This window comes from Homarus americanus, unplaced genomic scaffold, assembly GCF_018991925.1.
Source record: "Homarus americanus isolate GMGI-L3 unplaced genomic scaffold, GMGI_Hamer_2.0 scaffold58361, whole genome shotgun sequence".
Classification (NCBI taxonomy): Eukaryota; Metazoa; Arthropoda; class Malacostraca; order Decapoda; family Nephropidae; genus Homarus; species Homarus americanus.
The window spans coordinates 61,550-86,337 of NW_024721972.1; the positions used below are offsets into that span (position 1 = coordinate 61,550).

General features: G+C 51.7%; 2 protein-coding genes across 2 annotated transcripts; one reads left to right on the forward strand and one right to left on the reverse strand.

The window, feature by feature from the left end:
* Positions 1-1,351: 1,351 nt before the first annotated feature.
* On the reverse strand, positions 1,352-2,344 carry LOC121861904. The gene is made up of 3 exons (XM_042359792.1): positions 2,229-2,344; positions 1,816-2,078; positions 1,352-1,515 (listed from the first exon to the last, which is right to left on the reverse strand). The coding sequence occupies exons 1-3, from the start codon at positions 2,342-2,344 to the stop codon at positions 1,352-1,354; spliced, it is 543 nt and encodes a 180-aa protein (XP_042215726.1).
* Positions 2,345-13,931: 11,587 nt separating this feature from the next.
* Positions 13,932-17,750, forward strand: LOC121861905 (uncharacterized transmembrane protein DDB_G0289901-like). Its single transcript, XM_042359793.1, has 3 exons — positions 13,932-13,978; positions 14,181-16,004; positions 16,355-17,750. The coding sequence occupies exons 1-3, from the start codon at positions 13,932-13,934 to the stop codon at positions 17,748-17,750; spliced, it is 3,267 nt and encodes a 1,088-aa protein (XP_042215727.1).
* Positions 17,751-24,788: the final 7,038 nt, after the last annotated feature.

Below are 24,788 nucleotides of genomic sequence, written 5' to 3' on the forward strand. Positions count from 1 at the left end.
GAGCTATCTGTGGGGCTGCTGACACATTTGAGAGCCATCTGTGGGGCTGCTGACACATTTGAGAGCTATCTGTGGGGCTGCTGACACATTTGAAGCCATCTGTGGGGCTGCTGACACATTGAGAGCTGGGGTGCTGACATTTGAGGCATCTGTGGGGCTGCGGCATTTGAGAGCTATCTGTGGGGCTGCTGACACATTTGAGAAGCCATCTTGGGGCTGCTGACACATTTGAGATCTGTGGGGCTGCTGACACATTTGAGAGCTATCTGTGGGGCTGCTGACACATTTGAGAGCTATCTGTGGGGCTGCTGACACATTTGAGAGCCATCTGTGGGGCTGCTGCACATTGAGAGCTATCTGTGGGGCTGCTGACACATTTGAGAGCTATCTGTGGGGCTGCTGACATTTTGAGAGCTATCTGTGGGGCTGCTGACACATTTGAGAGCCATCTGTGGGGCTGCTGACACATTTGAGAAGCTATCTGTGGGGCTGCTGACATTGAGAGCATCTGTGGGGCTGCTGACACATTTGAGAGCTATCTGTGGGGCTGCTGACACATTTGAGAGCTATCTGTGGGGCTGCTGACACATTTGAGAGCTATCTGGGGCTGCTGCACATTTGAGAGCTATCTGTGGGGTGCTATCTGTAGGGCTGCTGACACATTTGGGGAGCCATCTGTGGGGCTGTTGACACATTTGAGAGCTATCTGTGGGGCTGGCCTTTGAGAGCTATCTGTGGGGCTCTGACATTGAAGGAGCCATCTGTGGGGCTGCTGACACATTTGAGAGCTATCTGTGGGGCTGCTGACACATTGAGAGCCATCTGTGGGGCTGCTGACACATTTGAGAGCTATCTGTGGGGCTGCTGACACATTTGAGAGCTATCTGTGGGGCTGCTGACATTTGGAGAGCCATCTGTGGGGCTGCTGACACATTGAGAGCTATCTGTGGGGCTGCTGACACATTTGAGAGCTATCTGTGGGCTGCTGAACATTTGAGAGCTATCTGTGGGGCTGCTGACACATTTGAGAGCTATCTGTGGGGCTGCTGACACATTTGAGAAGCTATCTGTAGGGCTGCTGACACATTTGAGAGCTATCTGTGGGGCTGCTGACACATTTGAGGAGCTATCTGTGGGGCTGCTGACATTTGAGAGCTATCTGTAGGGCTGCTGACATTTGAGAGCTATCTGTGGGGCTGCTGACACATTTGGAGCTATCTGTGTCTGACATTTGAGAGCTATCTGTGGGCTGCTGACATTTGAGAGCTATCTGTGGGGCTGCTGACATTTGGAAGCTATGTAGGGCTGCTGACATTGAGAGCTATCTGTGGGCTGCTGACACATTTGAGAGCTATCTGGGGCTGCTGACACATTTGAGAGCTATCTGTGGGGCTGCTGACACATTTGAGATATCTGTAGGGCTGCTGACACATTTGAGAGCTATCTGTAGGGCTGCTGACATTTGAGAGCTATCTGTAGGGCTGCTGACACATTTGAGAGCTATCTGTGGGGCTGCTGACACATTTGAGAGCTATCTGTGGGGCTGCTGACACATTTGAGAGCTATCTGTGGGCTGACATTGAGAGCTATCTGTGGGGCTGCTGACACATTTGAGAGAGATCTGTGGGGCTGCTGACACATTGAGAGCTATCTGTGGGGCTGCTGACATTGAAGCTATCTGTGGGGCTGCTGACACATTTGAGAGCTATCTGTGGGGCTGCTGACACATTTGAGAGAGATCTGTGGGGCTGCTGACATTGAGAGCTATCTGTGGGGCTGCTGACACATTTGAGAGCTATCTGTGGGGCTGCTGACACATTTGAGAGCTATCTGTGGGGCTGCTGACACATTTGAGAGCTATCTGTGGGGCTGCTGACACATTTAGAGAGATCTGTGGGGCTGCTGACACATTTGAGAATCTGTGGGGCTGCTGACACATTTGAGAGCTATCTGTGGGGCTGCTGACATTTGAAGCTATCTGTGGGGCTGCTGACACATTTGAGAGATCTGTGGGGCTGCTGACACATTTGAGAGCTATCTGTGGGGCTGCTGACACATTGAAGCTATCTGTGGGGCTGCTGACACATTTGGAGAGCTATCTGTGGGCTGCTGACTTGTAGAGATCTGTGGGGCTGCTGACCATTTGAGAGCTATCTGTGGGGCTGCTGACACATTGGAGAGCTATCTGTGGGGCTGACACATTTGAGAGCTATCTGTGGGCTGCTGACATTTGAGAGCCATCTGTGGGGCTGCTGACACATTTGAGAGATCTGTGGGGCTGCTGACACATTTGAGAGCTATCTGGGGCTGCTGACACATTGAAGATCTGTGGGGCTGCTGACATTTGAGAGCTATCTGTGGGGCTGCTGACACATTTGAGAGCTATCTGTGGGGCTGCTGACTGGAAGCTATCTGTGGGGCTGCTGACATTTGAGAGCTATCTGTGGGGCTGCTGACACATTTGAGAGCTATCTGCTGACACATTTGAGAGCCATCTGTGGGGCTGCTGACACATTTGAGAGCTATCTGTGGGGCTGCTGACACATTTGAGAGCTATCTGGGGCTGCTGACACATTTGAGAGCTATCTGTGGGGCTGCTGACTGAGAGCTATCTGTAGGGCTGCTGACACATTTGAGAGCCATCTGTGGGGCTGCTGGCTTGAGAGCTATCTGTAGGGCTGCTGACACATTTGAGAGCTATCTGTAGGGCTGCTGACACATTTGAGAGCATTCTGTAGGGCTGCTGCAATATTGAGAGCTATCTGTAGGGCTGGACACATTTGGAGAGCTATCTGTAGGGCTGCTGACACATTTGAGAGCTATCTGTAGCTGCGACACATTTGAGAGCTATCTGGGGGCTGCTGACACATGGAGAGATCTGTAGGGCTGCTGACACATTTGAGAGAGAGATCTGTAGGGCTGCTGACACATTTGAGAGAGATCTGTGGGGCTACATTGAGACTGTGGGGCTGCTGACACATTTGGAGAGATCTGTAGGGCTGGACACATTGAGAGAGATCTGTAGGGACATTTGAGAGAGATTGGGGCTGCTACACATTTGAGAGCTATCTGTGGGGCTGCTGACACATTGAGAGCTATCTGTGGGGCTGCTGACACATTTGAGAGAGAGATCTGTAGGCTGCTGACACATTTGAGAGAGATCTGTGGGGCTGCTGACACATTTGAGAGCTATCTGTAGGGCTGCTGACACATTTGAGAGAGATCTGTGGCTGCTGACACTGAGAGATCTGTGGGGCTGCTGACACATTTGAGAGCTATCTGTGGGGCTGCAGGCACATTTGGAGAGATCTGTAGGGCTGCTGACACATTTGAGAGAGAGATCTGTGCGCTGACACATTTGAGGAGAGCTATCTGTAGGGCACACATTTAAAACCATCCGGGAACTGTTGACACATTTGAGAGCCACCCGTGGGCTGCTGACACATTTGAGAGCTATCTGTGGGTTGCTGACGCATTTGAGAGCTATCTGGGGGCCTGCTGACATTTGAGAGCCATCCAGAGGCTGCTGACACATTTTGAGAGCCGTCTGGGGCTCCTGGACACATTTGGAGGCCATCTGTGGGGATACTGACACATTTGAGAGCCATCCATGGGGTTGACACATTTGAGAGCCATCCGGGAGTTGCTGACACATTTCAGAGCTATCTGTGGGGATACTGACACATTTGAGAGCCATCCGGGGAGTTGCTGACACATTTCAGAGCCATCTGTAGGGCTGCTGACACATTTGATCCATCCTGGGGGCTGACACATTTCAGAGCCATCCTAGGCTGCTGACACATTTGAGAGTCATCCAGGGGACTGCTGACACATTTGAGAGAGCTATCTGTAGGCTGCTGGACACATTTGAGAGCTATTCTGAGGCTGCTGACATTTGAGAGTTGTCTGTGGGGCTGCTGACACTGAGAGCTATCTGTGGGCTGCTGACACATTTGAGAGCTAACCTTGGGACTGCTGACACATTTGAGAGCCATTCGGGAGCTGCTGGCACATTTAAATGCCATCCGGGGGCTCTGACACATTTGAGAGCCATCCAGGGGCTGCTGACACATTTAACAGCCACCTGGCTGCCGACACATTTGAGTGCCATCCGGGAATTGTTGACAGCCATCGGGGGCTGCTGGACACATTTGAGAGCTATCTGGGGCCTGCTGACACATTTGAGAGCCATCCAGAGGGCTGCTGACACATTTGAGAGCTGTCTGGGGGCCTGCTGACACATTTGAGAGCCATCTGTATGGCTGCTGACACATTTGAAAGCTATCTGTGGGGCTGCTGACACATTTGAGAGCCATCCGGGGGGCTGTTGACAGATTTGAGAGCTATCTGTGGGGATGCTGACACATTTGAGAGCAATCTTTGGGGCCCTGATACATTTGAGAGCCACCGAGGATGCTGACACGTTTGAGAGCTATCTATGGGGCTGCTGACACATTTGAGAGCAATCTGTCGGACACATTTGAGAGAATCTGTGTTGCAGACACATATGAGAGCCATCCGGGGGCTGCTGACACATTTGAGAGCCATCCGGGGGCTGCTGACACATTTGAGAGCCACCTCGTGGCTCCTGACACATTTGAGAGCTATCTGTGGGCTGCTGACACATTTGAGAGCCATCTGTGGGGCTGCTGACACATTTGAGAGCTATCTGTGGGTCTGCTGACACTTGAAACCATCTGTGGGGCTGCTGACACATTTGAGAGCCATCCGGGGGCTGACACATTTGAGAGTCTTCCGGGGACTGCTGACATATTTGAGCTATCTGTAGGGCTGCTGACACATTTGAGAGTCTTCTGGGGACTGCTGACACATTTGAGAGCCATCCGGGGGCTGCTGACACATTTGAGAGCAACTGGGGTTGCTGAAACATTTGAGAGCCATCTGTAGGGCTGCTGACACATTTGAGAGTCTTCCGGGGACTGCTGACATATTTGAGAGCTATCTGTAGGCTGCTGACATTTGAGAGCAATTCGGGCTGCTGACACATTTGAAAACCATCTGGGCCTGACACATTTGAGAGCCATCCGGGGGCTGCTGACATTTGAGAGCCATCCGGGGCTGCTGACACATTTGAGAGCCGTCTGGGGCCTGCTGACACATTTGAGAGCCATCCAGGGCTTTCTGGTAAATGGTTGAGTTGTGATGGGTTAGGTTTGTGCCTGTGAGGCCACACCTGACCTGCTGGTAGCTGTGCCCTGTGAGGCTACACCGGACCAGATGGTGGCTGTGACCCAGAGGCTACACCTGACCTGCTGGTAGCTGTGCCCTGTGAGGCTACACCTGACCATCTGGTAGCTGTGCCCTGTGAGGCTAACCTGACCTGCTGGTAGCTGTGCCCTGTGAGGCTACACTGACCTACTGGTAGGTGACTGTGAGGCTACACCTGACCAGATGGTGGCTGTGACCTGTGAGGCTACACCTGACCTGCTGGTAGCTGTGCCCCAGGAGGCTACACCTGACCATCTGGTAGCTGTGCCCTGTGAGGCTACACCTGACCTGCTGGTAGCTGCAGCCCTGTGAGGCTACACTTGACCTACTGGTAGCTGGACCTGTGAGGCTACACCTGACCTTCTCGTAGCTGTGCCCCCTGTGAGGCTACACCTGACCTGCTGGTAGCTGTGACCTGTGAGGCTACACCTGACCTCTGGTAGCTGTGCCCTGTGAGGCTACACCTGACCCACTGGTAGCGTGACCTGTGAGGCCACACCTGACCTGCTGGTAGCTGTGCCCTGTGAGGCCACACCTGACTCTACTGGTAGCTGTACCTGTGAGGCTACACCTGACCTGCTGGGTAGCTGTGGCCCTGTGAGGCTACACCTGACCTGCTGGTAGCCGTGACCTGTGAGGCTACACCTGGCGTGCTGGTAGCTGTGCCCTGTGAGGCCACACCTGACCTACTGGTAGCTGTGACTGTGAGGCCACACCTGACCTGCTGGTAGCTGCTGCCCTGTGAGGCTACACCTGACCCTACTGGTAGCTGTGACTTGTGAGGCTACACCTGACCTGCTGGTAGCTGAGCCCCTGTGAGGCTACACCTGACCTGCTGGCAGCCTGACCTGTGGCTACACCTGGCGTGCTGGTAGCGACTCCTGAGGCTACACCTGACCTGCTGGTAGCTGTGCCTCAGAGGCTACACCTCTGCTGGTAGCTGTGCCCCTGAGGCTAACCTGACCTGCTGGTAGCTGCAGACTGTGAGGCTACACCTGACCTGCTGGTGGCTGTGCCTGTGAGGCCACCTGACTCTACTGGTAGCTGTGACCAGAGGCTACACCTGACCTGCTGGTAGCTGTGCCTGTGAGGCTACACCTGACCTGCTGGTAGCCGTGACCTGTGAGGCTACACCTGGCGCTAGCTGTGCCCTGTGAGGCACACCTGACCTTCAGCGTGATCTCACACTGTGGATAGGTAGAAGGAGAGAGAGAATATCAAGTGGTAGAGAGAGTGGTGAGGAGATGGAGAGGTGGATGTTGTGAGAAATGGGGAGAAGGGAACTGAGAGGGGTGAGGTGGAGAGGAGGAGAGGAGAGAGGCGAGAGGGTGAGGAGAGGGGGAGGGAGAAGGTGAAAGAGGAGAGGAGGTCCATTACCACCCTGATCTACACGGCCAGGCACACAACCTCCCTAGACCAGCATCCGCCAGTAGGGTCGGCGGAATATGAATAAGGCCAAAACACCCATATATGGGAGCAGGGCTGTCAGTGCCTGTACCGACAGACAATGACTAACCCATGACACAGCCTGCCCTCTACCTCCTCCGAAATTTTTCACCTCCTTTCACCTTCTTTCACTCTCCACCCTACTTTTTCAAGGAGAGGAAGGAGGGGGGGGAAGGTGTTGGAGAGAGGGGAGAGGGAGGGAGAGGTGAGAGGGAGAGGAAGAGGGGTAAGAGAGGGAGGGGTGGGAGAGGAGAGAGGAAGGGGAGGGGTGTAAGGAGAGAGGGAGAGGTGGGGGGAGGTGTGGGAGATGGGAGGAGTGAGGTGTAGAGACAGGCTTAACCCCAGGTATTCAACCTAAACTTCCGGAACTGTATACTGGTGGTGGTGGTGGTGGGTGGTGGTGTGTGGGGGGTGGTGGTGTGGTGGTGGCAGGTGGTGGTGGTGGTGGTGGGTGGTGGTGGTGGTGGTGGCCAGGTGGTGGTGGTGGTGGTGGTGGTGGTGGGTGGGTCAGGTGGTGGTGGTCTTAATGGGTGGTGGTGGTGGTCTTGTGGTGTGGGTCTTAATGGTGGTGGTGGTGGTGGGTCTGTGGTGGTGATGGTATTCAATGGTGGTGGTGGTGGTGGGTCTTAGGTGGCGGTCTTAGTGGTGGTGGGTCTGGTGGTGGCCCAGTGGTGGGTCTTAGTGGTGGTGGTGGTCTTAATGGTGGTGGTGGTGGTCTTAATGGTGGTGGTGATCTTAGTGGTAGGGTGGTGGTCTTAATGGTGGTGGTGGTCTTAGTGGCTAGTGGTGGTGGTCTTATGGTGGTGATCTTAGTGGTGGTATTAAGTGTGGTGGTGGTGGTCTGTGGTGGTGTCTTAATGGTGGTGGTCTTAGTGGTGGTGGTGGTGGTTCATATGGTGGTGGTGGTCTTGTTTGGTGGTCTTAGTGGTGGTGGTGGTGGTCTTAATGGTGGTGGGTGTGTCTTAGTGGTGGTCTCAATGGTGGTGGTGGTGGTGGTGGTGGTGGTGTGGTCTAGTGGTGGGTGGTGGTGGTGGTGGTGGTGGTGGTGGTGGTGTCTAGGTGATGGTGGTCTTAATGGTGGTGTGGTGGTGGTGGTGGTGGTGGGTGGTCTGTGGTGGTGGTCTTAATGTGGTGGGTCTGTGGTGATGTAGGTCTTAATGGTGGTGGTGGTGGCTTAGTGGTGATGGTGGTCTTAATGGTGGTGGTGGTGGTCTTATAGGTGGTCTTAGTGGTGGTGGTGGTCTTAGTGGTGGTGGTCTGGGTGGTGTGGTCTTAATGGTGTAGGTCTTAGTGGTGGTCTTAATGATGGTGGTCTGTGGTGGTGGTATATATATATATATATATATATATGGTGTGAGTGTGTTTGGACCCACCTCCCACACGCCTCAATCACACACACCTGCCCCACACCTGACCACACCTGCCCACACACCCACCACCACACCTGCTCACACCTGCCTCACACCGCCCACACACCTTCCCACACACGTGCCCACACCTGCCCTCACACCTCACCACACCGAACACCTGCACACACATCTGCCCTCACACCCGCTCACACACCTATCCTAACACCTTCTCACACCCACAACACTTGCCCTCACACCTGCCAACACCTATCAACACCAACATGCCCCACACCTGCCAACACTTGCCACCACCACACCTCAACAACACTTGCCTCACACCTGCCATCACCCCACACCCAAAACCACACCCGCCAGCACGTGCCAACACCTGCCTCACACCTGCCATCACCACACCTCGTCACACACTGCCAACACCTGTTCTCAACCCACACCTGCCCTCACGACCAGCCATCTGTGAACGTCATCTGCCCATTCACCATTTACTCTTCCTCACCTCCCCTCCCTCCCACCTCCCTCCCACCTCCCATCCTCCTCCCCACCCTCACGCCCTCCCACCTCCCCCACCTCCTCCTCCCCCTCCTCATTCTGCACTTACATCACCTCCTACTGAGTCATGCATGTTCAAAGAATAGATAAAACACTAGTAAGGATAGTTCACCAATCACTTGTTTTACCCACAATGCACAGTTCAGTCACGTCACTGTTGTAAACACACATCATCTGGTTCGGTCTGTAAAAGCACAGGCCAATCCTGACCAGTGTATCAATCAATAGGTTATTTGTGCAATATACGGGTGCACCAGCGATGCTCAGATCCAAGAGAATACATCAAGTATTACAAATATCCCGGAGATAAGAACACTTATGAAATGGATAAATGCCTACAAGCGTTCTGATAAAATAAACACACTAGGCTGCAGAGAACTTGTTTGATGAGAGTTCATATTTCTTTTGTATCTCCTTAATTCTGGCATGTCTGTTGTTATCCAGGTATATACAGGAAGGTGAGACATTCATCTTGCCATATGTGGCTAAAAAGAACTCTGAACATATTTAGTATTCTTGAAATATGAAAGTTAAGTACATAGGTACGTGGGCTTCAGGTGTCAACACTGCGCTTGTTTCAGCCAATATCAGGTCACCCAGAAGACTGTGACACATTGTTCTTACCTCGTCTGGCAAAATAAAACAATAATATTGCCCCAAATATATGAAAAACCAGAGTTACATCACTTAATTCACCGGCGACGGTCGTGATGCTTCACGCCTAGAGAAACTTGCTCTATTTTCTTAAGTATACGAGTACTGTACATTGAAAGGCAATATTCAGTTGTCCGGAGTTCCCTCAGACGTTCACCTGGCCATGTCTGGCAAAAGGAAAATCTTTGCATCACTAATAAGTTCAACAACTCAGTTGCTTCATCCATGTCATAAACAAAACGCCCGGCACCCCCCGGGTGTTTCCTTGTAATATTTTGCTATTTTCTTTGTTTTCTTTTTTTGCTTATCACTTATTTTTGGGAGGACTATGAGAACATAAGGCATTCATTTTGCTATACCTGGCTACAGAAAAGCCTAAGTCTTATGAGTATTTAAAAAAAAATGAAACAATCGAACGTGGACCAAGGCAAGGCCTCAGTCCTTGGGCACCCTCTGGTCATTGAATGGGGCGGAGCTATAGCTTATGACGTTACAGGGGTGAGTCCTTACTATTTTTAGTTCTTGGGTTAGGTTAGGTCAGTGTAGCTGAGGGCCGGGTATTACTCCAGCGGATAAACAGAAGAATTGTTCAGGGAGGAAAGCACCAAAATTGGTGGACACACAGTAGAGCTTGACTCTGTAGAAGAGGTGGACCCACGCCAGATGCTGCCTCCCAGTTAAGTCATTTGATGTTTTTGTTGTTTCCTCACGTACTTTACATCCATTTGGGAAATATTTATAATAAAAAGTTTGTCAGCATCCTGCATGCACTTCTTATATTTATCACAAAACAAGGCTAATAAAGTACTTAGGTTCATACAAAGGAGTGTTAGTTACAAGACTAGCGAGGTTATCCTAAAACTATATCTTGCACGTGTGAGACCTCACTTGGATTACGCTGTTCAGTTCTCGTCACCGTACTTCAGAATGGATATAAAATCCCTAGAAAGAATTCAGAGGAGAATGACAAGACTAATCCCTGGCATTAGGAACCTTGAGTACATAAACAAGTTAAAGCATCTTAATTTGCACTCCCTTGAGAGACGTAGAGTGAGGAGCGAAATGATAGAGGTGTATAAATGGAAGTCAGGGTTGAACAAAGGGACATAACAAAGGTACTCAAACTATCCAACCAGGAGCGAACTCGTAGTAATGGTTCAAAATTAGACGAATTTCGATTTAGGCGCGAAATAGGTAAACATTGGTTTGGAAATAGAGTAGTGGATGAGTGGAACAAGTTACCAAACATCATCATTAACTCGAACACGATGGATAGCTTCAAACATAGGTTGGCTGGATATATGATTTTAGTTTTTTATTTTGCCGCTTACAGCGGCTAGTTTATTGTGCACCCCCATACTCATCTTGTGAGCGGTAGCACAAAAGGATTACAGAGTAGAGTTCACAAAGGGTCAGTATAACTAACCCCCGTGGTCAGGATATTATGGCACTGAATGTTACACAGTATTTCAGTTATATTATTTGTCAAGTTCTATACATAAAGGGTAACTTATTCACAACTGCGTGAGTACAGGAGTGAGGATATATGAGCAATAGGGGTTGGGTGTTAATGGGACTGCCCAGTATGGGCCAATAGGCCCGCTGCAGTTTCCTCCATTCTTATGTTCTTATGTAATTCAAACTATTCAAAGTAATAAAATGGATGAAATAAGTTTAAGAATGAAAGGCATTTAGTTAAGGGGGGTCCAATATACATTCGACATCAGCAACATATAAAATACAACAGACAATCGTTAAGGAGCAGCCTACCCCGGGGGGGGGGTCCTCAGCTTCTCATCCTGCCGGTGGAAGAGGTGATCCTATGTTCGGCACATCCCCATCTCGCCTACAGTCCATGAATACAGTAAACTTATTATAAGTTATTATCTCCAGCCCATTTACAGAGTTCACTCTCTACTATATGACATGTTCCTTCCTACACATACACTGACAGCTGTGCAGGAAGACCAGCCTGTACACACTTACATTTCCATCCACATCTGTTCTTACATCCAAATCTAATAAGTTGCTGACAAGAGACTCATGGTTCTGTAGTGTTGCCCCACAGGTGACCATACATTAGATGAGGGTTGTCTTCCTCAGTCTTCTGGTTTTGGTAAAGTTTGCATCACTTCCAGTGTTTGTCCCCAAACGTGGCCAGCTTGATAACCTGTTCTTCTCACTTGTTGGTGGAGGGCGGCCTGTGTTGGTGGATGGCGGCCTGTGTTGGTGGAGGGCGGCCTGTGTTGGTGGAGGGCGGCCTGTGTTGGTGGAGGGCGGCCTGTGTTGGTGGTGTATTCTCCATCAGCTTGTTTCCCTGGGCAAATAATATCTACCTAGACGAGTGACTTTGTCTTGGGGTAAACTGCAGCCATATAGAAAATTACAACTCTTTCAATCATATTCAGTCTCTCCGCTGTGATATCATCAGGCTGGTTGGACAATGTGAAGAGAACTTGAGTGATGTCAAGGAAGGTCCACCTAGCTGAGTGTTGCTGACGCAGTATCACAGCCTCTTAGGAAGTACAAGAATGGTAGTGCCTTTCATATACTTGGTCCTAGACTACAAGCAATGGTATAAGCTGGACTGTGACGGTAGTGACTTCTAGTCCCAGTGGTAATCCATACCTCTTGAATGTTTATTTTTGCACTGTATGCAAGAGAAAGGATCACGATGTCTGAATTTACTGTCCTGGCCATTATCTTCGAGTAACCACACTTGGCTGTGTGGAGTGACTGCAGAATTACACGAGTGTCATCCTCTTCATGATTACAAGGAGCTATGTCCACCTTGTTTACATTAGGAGGGCGGATAATGTCATCAAAGCATGTGCTGATTATGTCTGTACCTTAATGAGTCTTGATATCTGCAATGTAAGACGCTAGGAGAGCAAACAGCTCAGTCTTGTTGGTGTCATTTCTCAAGGAAGACTCTGTTTCCTGGATGGTGGTGGTCGGGTGACCCTTCTCTTACCACCGAGCTGCTCGACTGCTCTGCTTCAAACTGTGCACTACATTTACGTCTCAGACAATGTCAAGTCTCTTCGCGCTTTTAGCTTGGTGTTGTATATATGTAACTCAACAATAACTTTGGCAAAATCAAGGACATTTTTACAGTTAAATTGTTTTAGCAGGTTGATAATGGCAGCCCCGTCCAGTATCTTCACTTCAACACTGGGATCTACAACGGAGGGTTGGTGTGTTTCGAGGCATGAAAGAATATCAGATTTATGACCAGCGTGTAGTTGACCACTGGATGACAGAGAGGGATGATGGGCATGATTTCCATATCTGAAAAACAGCTCCTCAAGATTATCTTCCTTTGATTGAATAGCAAATATATTACAATCAGCTCTCAGGGTTAAAACGGTGTGGGGAGAGTGTCGTGGAGGTATTGAACAGCGCCACGTTGTTTCCTTTAACAGTGTCAGTCAATGGCTTTGTGAACAACTGGATTCGCTCCTCTACATATGCTTCATGTTATGACTGGTCTACTGTAGGTGATGAGCATTGTTCACTGAATCTAATGATGATAGGGCAGGATTTCGTTTGTGACAATGATGTACAATTCTGCTGACTCCCCTTTGAATGGGGTGTCAATTTCCTTCACCAGCATTACAAGGCACTTCACATCCTTGATAAAGGACTTGTGAACTGATGGTACCTGTACCTTCACACCCCTAGTCACTTCTGGACCAGCAGGCATCCACCTTCTAAGAGCTGATGGGTTCTCTGTGAGGCCCACGTCACCGTCATCGCCTTTGATAGCATCATATTCCTGCTCATGGTGATGGTCTAACACATTCAGGTTCAACACATCACCAGAGTTTTGAACAACAAATTGACCATTCTTGAATTCTTCATACAGTTGTGGGTGCTTGCTGGGTTAAGCTAACATGTCTAAGATATAATGTATGGTAACCAGCGAACATGTTGATCCATAGCGAATATCCCTGGTGCCATAAGACTGTACTGTACAGCAAGAGATATCCTCCTCTAAGTGATCTCACCTCCCAGCATCACCAAAGCAGTTGACCAGTGTTTGAATTGTTGTGTTTTTTTATACATATCAAGTTTCCATTTACAGAAATACTGTACTTGAGCTCTTGATACTCAACTGGAATCCATTCAGAATTAGTTTTGTCTGGGAAGTATATATAATGGTGCTGCTGCCACCTGGTGTGGATATCGGCAACATGTTACATGTGATGCTTTCAAAAGGCATCTGGCCGACCTGAAGTGGTAATGCTTGCCTGAGTCAATACATCAGTACAACCTCTGTTTTGGAGCCAATGAGCAAACATCCACAAGTCACCATTTCAATACAAACTGAGAATGAAAGGTTGCATATGTTAATAGTATATAGAGAGATCCAACAAGGACATTGGCACATGATGATTATTCACGTAGTAAGTTTCTGTCGACAAAACGGCGGCCATATTGTTTAATAATTTTAATCACCTTAGAATACAATTATGAGTTGGTTACAAATTTTATAATTATGATTCCAATAATTTGGCGCCTTCCTCCCAGGTGAACAATTCTGCCCTTTTAGGAGTCTTATCAACTAGACTATATCAGGCATAAGGGGGCACAGTATCAGGCGTCAGGGGGCACAGTATCAGGCATAAGGGGGCACAGTATCATGCGTCAGAGGGCACAGTATCAGGGGGCACAGTATCAGGCATGGGGGCACAGTCAGGCGGGGCACAGTATCAGGCATCAGGGGCACAGTAACAGAAGCGTCAAGAGGGCACAGCACAGCGTCAGGCGTATCCAGGCGTCAGGGGCACAGTGTCAGGGGGCACAGTATCAGGCATAAGGGCGCAGCTGGCATCAGGCGTCAGGGGCACAGTATCAGGCATCAGGGGGCACAGTATCAGGTGTCAGGGGGGCACATTATCAGGCATAAGGGGGCACAGTATCAGGCGTCAGGGGCACAGTATCAGGCGCCAGGGGGCACAGTATCAGGCATCCAGGGGCACAGTACAACAGCGCAGAGGGCATCAGGCGTCATAAGGTCACAGTCCAGGCGTCAGGCACAGCACAGTATCATCAGGGGGCACAGTATCAGGGGGCACAGTATCAGGCATCAGGGGCACAGTATCAGGTGCACAGTCAGTCAGGCATCAGGCGTCAGGGGCACAGTGTCAGGGGCACAGTCTCCAGGCATCAGGGGGCACAGTATCAGCAGGCGTCAGGGGCACGGTATCAGGCGTCAGGGACAGTATCAGGCGTCAGGAGGCACAGTATCAGGCGTCAGGAGGCGCAGTATCGGGCGTCAGGGGTATCAGGCGTCAGGGGCCACAGCATCAGGCGTCAGGGCCACAGTATCAGGCGTCAGGGCCACAGTATCAAGCGTCAGGGGCCACAGCATCAGGCGTCAGGGGCCACAGCATCAGGCGTCAGGGGCACAGTATCAGGCGTCAGGGGCCACAGTATCAGGCGTCAGGGGCACAGCATCAGGCGTCAGGGGCGTCACAGTATCAAGGCGTCAGAGGCACAGCATCAGGCGCAGAGGCACAGTATCAGGCGTCAGGCGTCAGGGCCACAGCATCAGGCGTCAGGGGATAGTATCCAGGCGTCAGGGGCCACAGCATCAGGCGTCAGGGGGCCACAGTATCAGGCGTCAGGGGCCACAGCATCAGGCGTCAGGGGCCACAGCATCAGGCGTCAGGGGCACAGTATCAAGCGTCAGCCACAGTATCAGGCGTCAGGGGGCTGGCATCAGGCGTCAGGGGGGACAGTATCAGGCGTCAGGGCATGGCATCAGGCGTCAGGGCCACAGCATCAGCATCAGGCGTCAGGCGTCAGGGGCCACAGCATCAGGCGTCAGGGGACAGGCGTCAGGGGCATCAGGCGTCAGGGCCTGATATCAGGCGTCAGGGGCCACAGCATCAGGCGTCAGGGGGCAGGCGTCAGGGGGGGGTCAGGGGCACAGTATCAGGCGTCAGGGCGTCACAGCATCAGGCGTCAGGCGGGGGACAGTATCAGGCGTCAGGCGGGGCACGGCACCAGGCGTCAGGGCTGGTATCAGGCGTCAGGGGCCACAGCATCAGGCGTCAGGGGCCACAGCATCAGGCGTCAGGGGGACAGTAAGCGTCAGGGGCCACAGCATCAGCGTCGTCAGGGGCCTACATCAGGCGTCAGGGCCACAGCATCAGGCGTCAGGGGGCACAGTATCCATCAGGCGTCAGGGGCCACAGCATCAGGCGTCAGAGCGCACAGTATCTTATCAGGCGTCAGGGCCACAGCATCAGGCGTCAGAGGCACAGTATCAGGCGTCAGGGGCCACAGCATCAGGCGTCAGGGGCCACAGCATCAGGCGTCAGAGGCACAGTATCAGGCATCAGGGGCACAGTATCAGGCGTCAGGGGCCACAGCATCAAGCGTCAGGGGCCACAGTATCAAGCGTCAGGGGCCACGGCATCAGGCGTCAGAGCACAGTATCAGGCGTCAGGGCCTGGCATCAGGCGTCAGGGCACAGTATCAAGCGTCAGGCCACAGCATCAGGCGTCAGGGCCCACAGCATCAGGCGTCAGGGCGCGTCAGGGGGGTATCACAGTATCAGGCGTCAGGGCCACAGCATCAGGCGTCAGCACAGTATCAGGCGTCAGGGGCCACAGGGGGCATCAGGCGTCAGGGCACAGTATCAGGCGTCAGGGCATCGGGCGTCAGGGCCACACATCGGGCGTCAGGGCGTCAGGGGCACGTCAGTATCAACCGTCAGGGGCCACAGCATCAGGCGTCAGGGGCACAGTAACAAGCGTCAGAGGGCACAGTATCAAGCGTCAGGGGGCACAGTATCAGGCATATGGGGCACAGTATCAGGCGTCAGGAGGCACAGTATCCAGGCGTCACGGGGCACAGTATCAGGCGTCAGGGGCCACAGCATCAGGCGTCAGGGGCACAGTAAAAGCGTCAGAGGCACAGTATCAGGCATCAGGGGGCACAGTAACAAGCGTCAGAGGCACAGTATCAAGCGTCAGGGGAATACGGTATCAGGCATCAGGGGGGCACAGTAACAAGCGTCAGAGGCACAGTATCAAGCGTCAGGGGCACAGTATCAGGCATCAGGGGGCACAGTAACAGAAGCGTCAAGGGCACAGTATCAGGCGTCAGGGGGCACAGTATCAGGCGTCAGGGGGCACAGTATCAGGCGTCAGAGGCAGAGTATCAGGCGTCAGAGGGGCAGTATCGTCAGGGGCACAGTATCAGGCGTCGGGGGCCAGAGCATCAGGCGTCAGGGGCACAGTATCCAGGCGTCAGGGGCACAGTATCAGGCGTCAGGGGCCACAGCATCAGGCGTCAGGGCCACAGTATCAGGCGTCAGAGGCACAGTATCAGGCGTCAGGGGCCACAGTATCAGGCGTCAGGGCCACAGCATCAGGCGTCAGGGTCACAGCATCAGGCGTCAGGGGCACAGTATCAGGCGTCAGGGCCACAGTATCAGGCGTCAGAGGCACAGTGTCAGGCGTCAGGGCACAGTATCAGGCGTCAGGGCACAGTATCAGGCATCAGGAGCACAGTATCTGTCAAGCGTCAGGGGTCAGGGCACAGTATCAGGCGTGGGGGCCAGGCATCAGGCGTCAGGGGGCACAGTATCCAGGCGTCAGGAGGCACAGTATCAGGCGTCAGAGGGCACAGTATCAGGCGTCAGGAGGGCACAGTATCAGGCATCAGGGAGCACATCAAGCGTCCAGAGGGCACAGTATCAGGCGTCAGAGGGCACAGTATCAGGCGTCAGAGGGCAGTATCAGGCGTCAGAGGGGCACAGTATCAGGCGTCAGGAGGGCACAGTATCAAGTAGCAAGCGTCAGAGGGCACAGTATCAGGCGTCAGAGGGCACAGTATCAGGCGTCAGAGGCGCAGTATCAGGCGTCAAGGGGCACAGTATCAGGCATCAGGAGCACAGTAACAAGCGTCAGAGGGGCACAGTATCAGGTGTCAGGGGCACAGTATCAGGCGTCAGGGGGCACAGTATCAGGCATCAGGGGGCACAGTACCACGCGTCAGAGGGCACAGTATCAGCCGTCAGAGGGCACAGTATCAGGCGTCAGGGGGCACGGTATCAGGCGTCAGGGGGCACAGTATCAGGCGTCAGGGGGCAGAGTGTCAGGGGCACAGTATCAGGCATCAGGGGACACAGTATCATCCAGGTGTTGGGGCACAGTATCACGCGTCCAGGGCACAGTATCAGCACAGGGGGCACAGTATCAGGCGTCAGGAGGCACAGTATCAGACGTCAGGTGGCAAAGTATCAGGCGTCAGGGGGCACAGTATCAGGCAACAGGAGGCGCCGTATCAGGCGTTAAGGGGCACAGTATCAGGCGTCAGAGGGCACATTATCAGTCGTCAGGAGGCGCAGTATCAGTCGTCAGGAGGCACAGTATCAGTCGTCAGGAGGCGCAGTATCAGTCGTCAGGAGGCGCAGTATCAGTCGTCAGGAGGCGCAGTATCAGTCATCAGGAGGCGCAGTATCAGTCATCAGGAGGCACAGTATAAGTCGTCAGGAGGCGCAATATCAGTCGTCAGGAGGCACAGTATCAGTCATCAAGAGGCACAGCATCAGGCATCAGGAGGCACAGTATCAGTCATCAGGAGGCACAGTATCAATGGTCAGGAGGCATAGTATCAGTAGTCAGGAGGCGCAGTATCAGTCATCAGGAATGTAGTATCCAGTCATCAGTAGATGCAGTATAAGTCGTCAGGAGGCTCAGTGTCAGTCGTCAGGAGGCAAAGTATCAGTCGTCAGGAGGCGTAGTATCAATGGTCAGGAGGCATAGTATCAGTAGTCAGGAGGCGCAGTATCAGTCATCAGGAACTTAGTATCACTCATCAGGAGGTGCTACGACCTATTGCAATCACCCCAATTCCCAGCTAATCTGTGAAAGTTTTGTGTTCGACTGGGCTTATGCTGATATTGCAGGAGTCGTAGACCCTCAGCAATTTGGCAACATGGAAACTTCCTCCACCACTCACTGTCTTGTCAGCTTTCTCGATTACATATACCGCCATCTGGAGAAACGAAAAACGTCTGTAGCTGTCGCCTTCATTGATTTCACTAAAGCATTCGACCTAGTCGACCACAATATAATCATCAACAAAGCGATTGACCTCGGGCTTCGGAGAAGTCTTATACCATGGCTTACAGACTTCCTCAGTGACCAACGCCAAGCTGTACGCTTCCGAGGGGCTGTCTCCACCTTTCAGTCACTCACCTGTGGCGTCCCCCAAGGCACCAAGATGGGACCACTCTGCTTCCTTATGCTCATCAATGATGCCCTAAAAGAAACCCCTGCTCGCTGGAAATATGTCGACGACTCCACCATTGGGATCAGCGTCAACAATTCTGCTCCCAACTATACCGCCCTTCAGGATTTATTGAACAGTCTCCAAAACTGGGCCACCAACAACCATGTCACCATCAACCATACCAAGACCATGGTTATGCACATCAACCTCTCCTCCGACATTGTCCCACCTCCTTCCATTACCCTAGGTCCGAACACACTCCAGGTTGTAGATTCCACGAAGCTCCTCGGCGTCACCATAGACAACAAACTAAATTGGAAACCACACGTCAGTGAACTTGTCAAATCCTCCAGTTTCCGTCTCCACCTCCTCCGCCGACTCAAGTCCCTCGGAGTTCCTGCACCCGAGCTCCGCAGTGTTTACACAACATTCATACTTCCCAAGCTCACCTATGCCTCCCCCACCTGGTCTTCCTCCCTAAATGCCACACAACGTAAACACCTAGAAAAAGTGCAAAAGAGGGCATGCAAGATTATTCTTTCCCCTTCCTACTCCACATATCAAGAAGCGCTCAACACACTGACCCTTTCGACTCTCACTGACCATCACCACGACCTCATCTGCAAATTTGGTAAGAAGCTTTTACACCATCCTCGACACCGGCTCCTACTTCCACCTGAGATCCCTAGTCCGAGAATTGCTGTTCGATACCACAACCGCATCCAGCCCATACGTGCACGAACTGATCGCTATAAGAACAGCCCAGTCCCAACCATTGTAAAAATTATCAATAACTTGTAATAAACCAGTGTATTCACTCCCAGTAAACATTACTCCTTGCACTGTCACTATGTTGAAATGAACTGTAGTTTGAGCTTTTCCCTATCTAGTTATTATATGTCTTATTTGTGTCACTTATGTTACTTGCATAGTATTTGTAATTCGTAACCCATTCCCCAAATATGTAACTGTATATTTTCAGCCTTCTGGCTGCCAAGCTCTTTCAATAAACCGTTAATTATTATTATTATTTATTATTATTTATCAGTCGTCAGGAGGCACAGTATCAGTAGTCAGGAGGTGCAATATCAGTCATCAGGAACTTAGTATCAGTCGTCAGGAGGCACAGTATCAGTCGTCAGGAGGCGCAGTATCAGTCGTCAGGAGGCGCAGTATCAGTCATCAGGAGGTGGAGTATCAGTCATCAGGAGGCACAATATCAGGCATCAGGAGGCACAGTATCAATGGTCAGGAGGCATAGTATCAGTAGTCAGGAGGCGCAGTATCAGTCGTCAGGAACTTAGTATCACTCATCAGGAGGTGCACTATCAGTCGTCAGGAGGCACAGTATCAGTCGTCAGGAGGCGCAGTATCAGTCATAAGGAACTTAGTATCAGTCGTCAGGAGGCACAGTATGAGTCGTCAGAGGCGCAGTATGAGTCATCAGGAGGTGTAGTATCAGTCGTCAGGAAGCGCAGTATCAGTCATCAGGAGGCACAATATCAGTCATCAGGAGGCACAGTATCAATGGTCAGGAGGCACAGTATCAGTCGTCAGGAGGCGCAGTATCAGTCGTCAGGAGGCACAGTATCAGTCATCAGGAGGTGTAGTATCAGTCGTCAGGAGGCGCAGTATCAGTCATCAGGAGGCGCAGCATCAGTCATCAGGACTTAGTATCAGTCGTCAGGAGGCACATTATTAGTCGTCAGGAACTTTGTATCAGTCATCAGGAAGCGCAGTATCAGTCATCAGGAAATTAGTATCAGTCATCAGGAGGCGCAGTATCAGTCGTCAGGAGGCGCAGTATCAGTCATCAGGAGGCACAATATCAGGCATCAGGAGGCACAGTATCAATGGTCAGGAGGCAGAGTATCAGTAGTCAGGAGGCGCAGTATCAGTCGTCAGGAACTTAGTATCACTCATCAGGAGGTGCACTATCAGTCGTCAGGAGGCACAGTATCAGTCGTCAGGAGGCGCAGTATCAGTCATCAGAAGGCGCAGTATCAATCGTCAGGAACTTAGTATCGGTCATCAAGAGGCGCACTATCAGTCGTCAGGAGGCACAGTATCAGTCGTCAGGAGGCGCAGTATCAGTCGTCAGGAGGCACAGTATCAATCTTCAGGAGGCGCAGTATCAGTCATCAGGAGGACCAGTATTAGTCTTCAGGAGGCGCAGTATCAGTCATCATGAGGCGCAGTATTAGTCTTCAGGAGGCACAGTATCAGTCGTCAGGAGGCGCAGTATCAGTCGTCAGGAGGCACAGTATCAGTCATCAGGAGGCGCAGTATTAGTCTTCAGGAGGCGCAGTATCAGTCATCAAGAGGCGCAGTATAAGTCTTCAGGAGGCGGAGTATCAGTCATCAGGAGGCGCAGTACTAGTCTTCAGGAGGCACAGTATCAGTCGTCAGGAGGCGCAGTATCAGTCGTCAGGAGGCACGGTATCAGTCATCAAGAGGCACAGTATCAGTCATCAGGAGGCGCAGTATTAGTCTTCAGGAGGCACAGTATCAGTCGTCAGGAGGTGCAGTATCAGTCGTCAGGAGGCAATTTATCAGTCATCAAGAGGCACAGTATCAGTCGTCAGGAGGCACAGTATCAATGGTCAGGAGGCATAGTATCAGTCGTCAGGAGGCGCAGTATCAGTAGTCAGGAGGCATAGTATCAGTCGTCAGGAGACGCAGTATCAGTCGTCAGGAACTTAGTATCAGCCATCAGGAGGCGCACAATCAGACATCAGGAGGCGCAGTATCAGTCGTCAGGAGGCGCAGTATCAGTCATCAGGAGGCACAGTATCAATGGTCAGGAGGCATAGTATCAGTCGTCAGGAGGTGCAGTATCAGTCGTCAGGAGGCACAGTATCAGTCGACAGGAACTTAGTATCAGTCATCAGGAGGCGCATTATGAGTCGTCAGGAGGCACAGTATCAGTCGTCAGGAGGTGCAGTATGTCATCAGAAGGCGCCCATCAGTCGTCAGGAACTTAGTATTGGTCATTAGAGGCGCACTATCAGTCGTCAGGAGGCACAGAATCAGTCGTCAGAAGGCGCAGTATCAGTCGTCAGGAGGCACAGTATCAGTCGTCAGGAGGCGCAGTATCAGTCGTCAGGAGGCGCAGTATCACTCATCAGGAGGCACAGTATCAATGGTCAGGAGGCATAGTATCAGTCGTCAGGAAGCACAGTATCAATCGTCAGGAGGTGCAGTATCAGTCATCAGAAAGCGCCCTTATCAGTCGTCAGGAACTTAGTATCGGTCATCAGGAGGCGCACTATCACTCGTCAGGAGGCACAGTATCAGTCGTCAGGAGGCGCAGTATCAGTCGTCAGGAGGCGCAATATCAGTCGTCAGGAGGCGCGGTATCAGTCATCAGGAGGCATGGTATCAGTCGTCAGGAGGCGCAGTATCAGTCGTCAGGAGGCGCAGTATCACTCATCCGAAGGCACAGTGTCAATGGTCAGGAGGCATAGTATCAGTCGTCAGGAGGCGCAGTATCAGTCGTCAGGAACTTAGTATCAGTCATCAGGAGGCGCATTATCGGTCGTCAGGAGGCACAGTATCAGTCGTCAGGAGGTGCAGTATCAGTCATCAGAAGGCGCCCTTATCAGTCGTCAGGAACTTAGTATCGGTCATCAGGAGGCGCACTCAGTCGTCAGGAGGCACAGTATCAGTCGTTAGGAGGCGCAGTATCAGTCGTCAGGAGGCGCGGTATCAGTCAGGAGGCAGTATCAGTCGTCAGGAGGCGCAGTATCAGTCATCAGGAGGCGGTATCAGTCATCAGGAGGTATCAGTCGTCAGGAGGCGCAGTATCAGTCGTCAGGAGGCGCAGTATCAGTCGTCAGGAGGCGCAATATCAGTCATCAGGAATGTAGTATCAGTCGGGTAGGCGCAGTATCAGTTATCAGGAGGCGCATTATCAGTCGTCAGGAATGCAGTACCAGTCATCAGGAACTTTGTATCAGTCATCAGGAAGCGCAGTATCAGTCGTCAGGGGGCACAGTATCAGTCATCAAGAGGCGCAGTATCAGTCATCAGGAGGCGCAGTATCAGTCACAGAATGTACAGTATCCAGTCGTCAGGGCACAGTATCAGCACAGCGCGCGTATCGGTGGGCGTCAGAGGCAGGTATCAGGCGTCAGGGGGCAGTTTCAGGCGTCAGGAGGCACAGTATCAAGCGTCAGGGGCATGTATCAGGCGTCAGCAAGGTAGCTTGAGGCATCAGTACAGCATGGCGTCAGAGGGCACAGTATCAGGCGTCAGGCCAGTATCGCGTCAAGTATCAGCGTAGGGGCACAGTATGAGGCATCAGGGCACAGTATCGCGTCAGAGGCACAGTATCAAGCGTCAGGGGCACAGTATCTCATGCGTTAGGGGCACAGTATGAGGCATCAGGGGCACAGTATCAAGCGTCAGGGCGTATCAGGCGTCAGGGCACAGTATCAAGCGTCGGGCACGCAGCGTTGGGGGCAGTATGAGGCATAGGGGCACAGTATCAAGCGTGAGGGCACAGTATCAAGCGTCAGGGGCGCAGTATCATGCGTCAGGGCACAGTATCAGACTTCAGTGTGCACAGTATCAGGCGTCAGGAGGTGCAGTATCAGTCATCAGAAACTTAGTATCAGTCATCAGGCGCAATATCAGTCGTCAGGAGGCGCATTCAGTCATCGGAGGCACAATATCAGTCGTCAGGAGGCGCAGTATCAGTCATCAGGAGGCACAATATCAGTCATCAGGAGGCACAGTGTCAATGGTCAGGAGGCATAGTATCAGTCGTCAGGAGGCGCAGTATCAGTCGTCAAGAGGTGCAATATCAGTCATCAGGAGGCACAATATCAATAGTCAGGAGGCATAGTGTCAGTCGTCAGGAGGTGCAGTATCAGTCGTCAGGAGGCACAGTATCAGTCATCAGGAGGTGCAGTATCAGTCATTAGAAGGCGCAGTATCAGTCATCAGGAACTTAGTATCAGTCATCAGGAGGCACATTATCAATGGTCAGGAGGCATAGTATCAGTCGTCAGGAGGCGCACTATCAGTCGTCAGGAGGCACAGTATCAGTCGTCAGGAACTTAGTATCAGTCATCAGGAGGTGCACTATCAGTCATCAGGAGGCCCAGTATCAGTTATCAGGAACTTAGTATCAGTCGTCAGGTGGCGCAGTACCAGTCATCAGGAGGCGCTGTATCAGTCGTCAGGGCGCAGTATCAGTCGTCAGGAGGCGCAGTATCAGTAGTCAGGAGGCACAGTATCAGTCATCAGGAATGTAGTATTAGTCGTCAGGAGGCGCAGTATCAGTCATCAGGAATGTAGTATCCAGTCATCAGTAGATGCAGTATAAGTCGTCAGGAGGCTCAGTGTCAGTCGTCAGGAGGCAAAGTATCAGTCGTCAGGAGGCGCAGTATCAGTCTTCAGCACGTGCAGTATCAGTAGTCAGGAGGTGCAGTATCAGCCATCTGGAATGTAGTATCCAGTCGTCAGGAGGTGCAGTATCACTCGCCAGGAGGCGCAGTATCAGTCATCAGAAGATGCAGTGTCAGTCATCAGGAATGTAGTAACAGTCGTCAGGAGGCGCAACATCAGACGTCAGGAGGCGCAGTGTTAGTCATCAGGAATGTAGTATCAGTCGTCAGGAGGCGCAACATCAGACGTCAGGAGGTGCAGTGTTAGTCATCAGGAATGTAGTATCAGTCGTCAGGAGGCGCAGTATCAGTCGTCAGGAGGCCGGGACTGTCTCACAATACGGGTGTACAGATCACAACCCTTTATTTACTTGTGTGGGATGATTAACGACCTCAAGGTGTATTTACCTATTTGAGGTCAACAGGAGAAGTAGGTCACACTGGTATATAATATGAACCAGGGGTTAATGTTTGGTAAATCATGCCACCTTAACCTATAATAGCCAGAGAAATGATTCGCCGAGGAAATTACTGGTTAAAGTACAAAAGACCCTTCACACACACACACACACACACAGGTAGTCACTCAATATGCAAATTATGCACAAAGTCAGGTGACAGATTCGGATTAAAAGTGAATATGTAGGTTATCGATATGAGGAAGGTGAGGTATTCGACAGGCGAGGAAGGTGAGGTATTCGACAGGTGAGGAAGGTGAGGTATTCGACAGGTGAGGAAGGTGAGGTATTCGACAGGTGAGGAAGGTGAGGTATTCGACAGGTGAGCAAGGTGAGGTATTCGACAGGTGAGCAAGGTGAGGTATTCGACAGGTGAGGAAGGTGAGGTATTCGATAGGCGAGGAAGGTGAGGTATTCGACAGGTGAGGAAGGTGAGG